This window comes from Fragaria vesca, linkage group LG4 (genome assembly GCF_000184155.1).
Source record: "Fragaria vesca subsp. vesca linkage group LG4, FraVesHawaii_1.0, whole genome shotgun sequence".
NCBI lineage: Eukaryota > Viridiplantae > Streptophyta > Magnoliopsida > Rosales > Rosaceae > Fragaria > Fragaria vesca.
In genome coordinates, this window is record NC_020494.1 from 20,159,211 (window position 1) to 20,165,692 (window position 6,482).

General features: G+C 38.2%; 2 protein-coding genes across 2 annotated transcripts; one reads left to right on the forward strand and one right to left on the reverse strand.

The window, feature by feature from the left end:
- Positions 1-289: 289 nt before the first annotated feature.
- On the reverse strand, positions 290-1,986 carry LOC101296856 (protein HVA22-like). The gene is made up of 5 exons (XM_004297476.1): positions 1,764-1,986; positions 1,627-1,653; positions 1,362-1,484; positions 1,067-1,271; positions 290-761 (listed from the first exon to the last, which is right to left on the reverse strand). Exons 1-5 carry the CDS (start codon positions 1,808-1,810, stop codon positions 741-743), a joined length of 423 nt encoding a protein of 140 aa, XP_004297524.1. The 5' UTR covers positions 1,811-1,986; the 3' UTR covers positions 290-740.
- Positions 1,987-3,863: 1,877 nt separating this feature from the next.
- LOC101297137 (palmitoyl-acyl carrier protein thioesterase, chloroplastic-like) lies at positions 3,864-6,163 on the forward strand. Its single transcript, XM_004297477.1, has 6 exons — positions 3,864-4,436; positions 4,519-4,652; positions 4,803-4,916; positions 5,021-5,198; positions 5,301-5,369; positions 5,642-6,163. Exons 1-6 carry the CDS (start codon positions 3,999-4,001, stop codon positions 5,915-5,917), a joined length of 1,209 nt encoding a protein of 402 aa, XP_004297525.1. The 5' UTR covers positions 3,864-3,998; the 3' UTR covers positions 5,918-6,163.
- Positions 6,164-6,482: the final 319 nt, after the last annotated feature.

A 6,482-nucleotide genomic window follows, 5' to 3' on the forward strand; every position in this document is an offset into this window, starting at 1 on the left:
ATCAGTATCCTATAAATCTCTACACTCTTTTCATAACATCCTGTTGTCTATGATTTCACCTAATGCAAGTATTCCGGTGAACAGAATTGGTTATCCGCTTTCTCCTACTTCACTGCTATTGGCTATCGCTATTTAGAGAAGCTTCACCTATGACCTATTGCTTCAGTCTCAAGCGTCCAACCGAGACTCTAGACACATGATGGCGACACTTATTCCTCCCCTTTCTCGAATTTTCGGCAAATCTCTAGTGAAGTCACATTTGTATTTGTATATATTGTGCAAGAACTCCTGTGACACAGAAGAAATTAAACATTCAACTTTAATTAGTTGGGGACTATTCTACTTTCACATCACATTGGTAGAGTGGAACCGGTGCGACTAATGAGAGGCTAACATAAAAGCCTCTTCCGTTGCTTTGGTATTAGATCATTAGGCGGATTAGGTAGTGATGAACTACTTACGACTTATGAGAGAGACCCTGCATAAAGCCTCTTTCATTGCTATATTACATCAAGGCAATTAGGCAGATTAGGTAGTGAATTATCATTAATAAAGTGCGCATTACAAACTAATAAGAGTTCACTGATAGATGTGGCTCAACTAAATACGAAGGACTACACAAAGCCTCACAGTCTTGGAAATTATACACGATGGGTTAAAAAAGTTCAGCAGAAACAGGTTAAAGGAAAGGCCGAAAGTAGAAGATTGAAGAAGAAGAGTGGTCCTTCTCTGCTTTCTTTTTAGTAAGCTTCTTGCTCTTCCTGCACAAATAAGCACAAAAATTCAAATTCTTTTCAATAAAATAGTTTAAAGCAACAACAGAATTGTAAACATCAATCTCAAAAGCAGTACACACCACACACAGACATAGAGTTGAGATTTCAAAACAGAAGCAACTATATCCTAATATTATCGCATTATGTCTTTCAATACTCCAAGCTCACCAACTTGAACAAGGAAATCAATAAGGATAAGATTGTGAAACCAATCAAACAAAAGGACCAAAACTGCAATTGTTCCTCTAAGATATTATCAAATTGTTAGCAGACGAGTAAAGTGAACTTACATTCTTGGGGGTCATGAACTGTACGAACTTGTTCTTGCCTTTGCCGTTTGGGGACTTGCTGGATGAATCATGATGGTCTTTACCTCCTCTATGCTTGAGGATTTGCTCCCTCACATATTTGTCATACAAGAAAGCTGCTCCTTTGAACTGTGGTAGAACCAACCATGCCACAAACACAAGCTTCACTTCATACCAAATTGGTAACCTACAATTTCACCACCAATAAATCAACCCACAAAACTAACCAAGTTTGGAACTTTATGAGTGTTTGATTTGTTTCATGATTAGTTCTTACCATTCCAGAGCGGGTTGGATAACCATCTCCAAGAGAGTGAGGAAAGAGTAAATAATCCAATAAGCAAGCCACTGCTCATCATCTAGCTTTGATGTGCTCTCTATGGCCATCACTGATGCATATCTATAATCAAATTCCCACAATAAACAGAATTTTAAGTTCATTAATCAACTGGGTTTCCATTAAATAAAGATGGAAGCTTTATAGGACAAATTAAGAAAAATAAATAAACTTGTCTCAAGACTGATAGAGTGGGATTGCTTACAAAGGGTAGAGCAGCTGCAACACAGGCCTGCAAGAATTGAAAACAAATTAGGGAATTACAAGATAAACCCAGAAAATAACATCAAGAAATTACACAGCAAAAACAATCAAATGTGGGGTTTTAATTAAGATTCATACCCAGCAACAGAGTGAAGTTGGGTAAGGAAAGTCCAGCCTTTTCCCATTGTTCTTATGTTTCTTTCAACTTTGTGGGTTCAAACTTGAAGCAAGTAAACACACCAAGCAAACTCTTGAAGAGAGACTGAGAGATTGGTTGTAGAAACTAGACTGTTAGTGAGAAAAGGATTGGGGATTGAGAGCTATGAGCATGAAGACAAACGGAGATTTTTGGAAGGGTGTTGGGGGCAAGGTTTAAGCCTACCGATTTATACATGGGAGAGGGAGGGACACGTGGCGAGAGATGAGCTTGGGTATCGGATTCTGGCATTGACGTGTCGAGGTGGATTAAGCACCGTGCCAGTGCTCAGGTGCGTCACGTGCCTCCTTGGAGCCCTTGGGCTTTGCCGTTTCCTCAAATGACGCAAATGGCTTTGTGCTTTGCCCTAGACACAAGCCACGTGTCCATGTGTGATGTCAGAGGTCGGTGACAGGTGGCGGACGATGAGGATCCGAGTCCCACTAGGACAGAAGGGAACACGTTGTTCTTAGTATGAGGTCGGCATGGGACGGATTATTCTAAGTGTGTAATGATTAATCTTAAGCTCCATAGTTTAAGGATTTCATTCATTCTTCATTAAGGTCTCAGATCCTATCATGGGAGGACAGGGAGGCTACCTCTTACTTGGGCTCTATTCCTTGGAGACTTCATATAATGATCTTGGCCATTACATGTCTATGCAATTATTTGAATCTTCCAAAACTTGGTGCGAGTTTGATTGAGTTTTGTGTGCTCAGGACATAAATTGTTTATATATGACAGCTTAGTTCTTTAAATCTAAACGGTTCTCTAGATAACACGTTTGAAAATGTTTCTTCATGCGGACGAGATGAACAAACTCGCATTTTCAGTTTATTTCTCATTTTGTAATAATAGTTATTTAATTTTTCGAACATTTTATTTTTATTATCTCTTCACATAAGAAATTTTCAGTGCTCCCGAAGGATCACGTTAGACTGTCACGTGGTCCTCCATTGCCAATTAAATTTTGACATGTGGAATTTTATAATGAAAAACAATTTTCGCAATTTTGTCAAAGTCCATTTTGGGTTTCTTGTTGATATTTTAAATCCTAACCCCTAAATCCTAAACCCTATACCCTAACCATATATCCTATACCCTAACCCCTAAACCCTATACCATAAACCCTAGGCTAAACTCATAAAAAACCTAAGACAGTCATTTCACAAAATATAGAAAACCTTAATTTATATTTTAGTTGTAATAAATCCACGTGTCAAAATTTAATTGGCAAGAGAGCACCATGTCAGACTGTCACATGGTCCTTTGAGAGCATTGAAAAATTTCTCATTTTCACATTCTTACTAACATGTCTAACATTATTTCAACATTTTGTATCTTTTAAAGAAAGCAATAACATAATACAACTTAGTAGTAGTTCAATGTTCAAAGATGCACAAACATTTACATTCAAGCAATTCGCATCCCCTTGAATCAACCGCCTAGTCGTTCAAGATGGCATTAAACTTTGATTACATGAAAACCTAAAATCCGTAACCTCCACTCTCATTTCTCACTTCCTTGTTTCATTGTTCTATGCGGTTGCCAACCTTCCAACCTCTGAAGCACTGTGGGTTTTATTATTAGTAGTAAACTGTTATTTTGAGTAAAACCACGAAATCTCTACCTGCGCTTTTATCTACATAATACAAACCACAAGTCAATCAAAGTTTCATTACTGTCTAATATGAACCAAGCTATTGTTATAAGAGGCCTCCCTCATTCGTAGCAGAACATATTAGGGGCAGAGTTACCTTGTAAACAATGCCAAAAAAGAACACCAAATTTAAGCCTGTCTTCCTATTGCGTGTAAGCCATTGATGCAGAGAGACCCTCCTCACTAACAATTTTCTCCTCCACCCGCTGAAGTGGTTGAGCTGCAAAAACCCCACGTCCCTTCTCTTCCCTTAAACCCTTTTCACCCCACACGTTAATTTTGACACTAAATCCTTCCCTTTCCTCCATTCTTTGTGTTATATTATAGGAGATATCTTGTTCCTTCTAAAAGTGGTTACAACTACTAGCATTTTAAAATTTCCTTTGATTCTTCAACAAGGCAACAATCATCAACTGTTAGAAGAAGCTACAACACCACCCTCTTTTATCAAACTTGAACTTTGTTGGGTTTTCTTATCTGTTTCATCTTTCACATACCAAATGAACACCTAGAGAAAATGGCATCAATGGCAGCGAGAATTAATCCGACGCAATACCTTTCAAGGCACATTTTCAATGCCGAGAAGAGTGATGGTGTTGATATGGTCACCCAAATGGGATTTTATCCTTCGATGGATAGGGCGATGGTGACAAGCAAACATCGCAGATTTCCGGTCATGGCTAGTAGTTCTGTTAATCCGAGAAGTCATGTCGAAACGATCAACGGAAAGAAGATTAATGGGATTCATGTGGAAGAGGCTGATTCATTGTTAGGAAACAAGAGTATTGGTACTGAGTTAGTTATAGATAGAGGTAGTGATGCATCTCTTCACTCATGTTTACATGGGAAATTTGTGGAGGATAGGTTTGTATATAGGCAGACATTCGTTATTAGATCTTATGAGATTGGTCCTGACAAAACTGCCACCATGGAGACACTGATGAATCTTCTTCAGGTAAATTCTTGATTTGTCGGTCTTTTTTCCCTATACATGTAGCAAACTCTATGTCATGAACAACCAATGTGCTAAATTGCAGGAGACAGCTCTGAATCACGTAACAGGTTCTGGCCTTGCCGGAAATGGCTTCGGGGCTACTCGTGAGATGAGCCTCCGGAAACTTATTTGGGTCGTCACTCGCGTCCATATTCAAGTTGAGAGATACAGTTGCTGGTATGTATGTGATATGTGACTAATACATTATATGATTTAATATTAGGGAACTAGTTCTCTTGCTGCATGCAGATCTATGTTCCAATCAGTTTCATTGTTAAACTGTAATAGGGTTTAGGGACTAATGCAGCAAAGATAAACATGTTACAGGGGAGATGTTGTGGAAATAGATACTTGGGTGGATGCAGCAGGCAAAAACGGAATGCGCAGGGATTGGATTATCCGAGACTATCATACTCAAGAAATTATTACCAGAGCAACAAGGTGAAAATCTCAGTGGCTTTAATTTGCATATCCTTTTGTAAACTCCCTGAACCTCATGGGCTAATCTTGACAAGTAACTTTCTATGTTGTTTGATCTTATGCAGCACTTGGGTGATAATGAATAGAGAAACAAGAAGGTTGTCAAAGATCCCTGACCAAGTGAGACAAGAGGTAGAGCCTTTCTACCTAAATAGAGCAGCAATTGCCACTGAGAAAATCGATAAGGAGAAAATTGACAAGCTCACTGATGGAACTGCCGGGAGAATCCGATCAGGCTTAGCAGTAAGTCATATTCATATCCTATATATACAATATATACTAATCTGTTCAGGTTAGTTCACAGTTGATATTAACTGAATCTTCATCCCTTCCGATTTTCCTCAGCCTCGATGGAGTGACATGGATGCCAACCAGCATGTAAACAATGTGAAATACATTGGTTGGATTCTTGAGGTAACTTGTTTTTCTTTTCATCTGTTGCAATGTAATGGCTTAACTTCAGTAAAAATCTAACAAATGATATACTTTAGTGGTGGTTTCATCTTAGTCTCTTTGAAACAATTAATCGAACAATTTGCGCTTACATGCTTTTAAGAATGAAAAAACACATAAACATGTAAAACTTTTTGGTGCTATAAACATAAATCAAAGTGGAGGATGTTGCATTCATTCATTTGCTTACATATCATTAGTTTTTAATTATAATTTGTTATACTAATGCGCAGAGCGTGCCACTCAAAGTATTAGAAGAATATGACATGACAAGCATGACTCTGGAGTTTCGACGAGAATGTAGGCAGTCAAATTTGCTAGAATCATTGACGAGCACAACAGCAAGTTTGGCTCATGAACATCATTGCAACAACAGCAATGACAACAACTCGATCAATCGCAGACCAGACCTCCAGTACACACACTTGCTTCGGATGCAAGCCGATAAGGCAGAGATAGTGCGAGCAAGAACAGAATGGCGTGGCAAACAAAAACATATATTGCACTGATATATGTACTTGAACTCAGATTGCAGATTGATTTTCACACACTTCAATTTCTTTTATTGATTTTCAAGCGTTTTGCATTGCTAGCTAAACCCATCTGGGTTCATTTCCTTCACTATTTTTTGTTGTGCTTGTTGTATTTATTCATCAGGCTGTGTAATATTTTGCAAGTGCACTCTATGTTTGATAGTGCATTGCTTAGGCGCAGTTGTCTCTTCAATTTATGTCAATGACATATACACTCACCATTTCGATCAGTTCTTTCGAATTTCGATCTTCTAAAATGCTTTCAGCCAGAGTTTTATCTGGTGGTCATTGTCGATGAGCCGTGATTTGGTTGGTTAAAGTGTTTAACTGACAACTTTGAGGTCATGGGTTCAAATCTTATTGACGTATATAGGGTGTGTGAGTTATTAATAAAAAAATTATTAAAAAAAAAAATTATCTGGTGGTCATCAGTGTTGTATTCATTATTCACATTCCAGTTTACATGTTTTGGGCTTTTAAGGGGCTATTGGGCTAAATACAAACTATGAGAAGGGACATCATCCGATACTGCCAATTGACT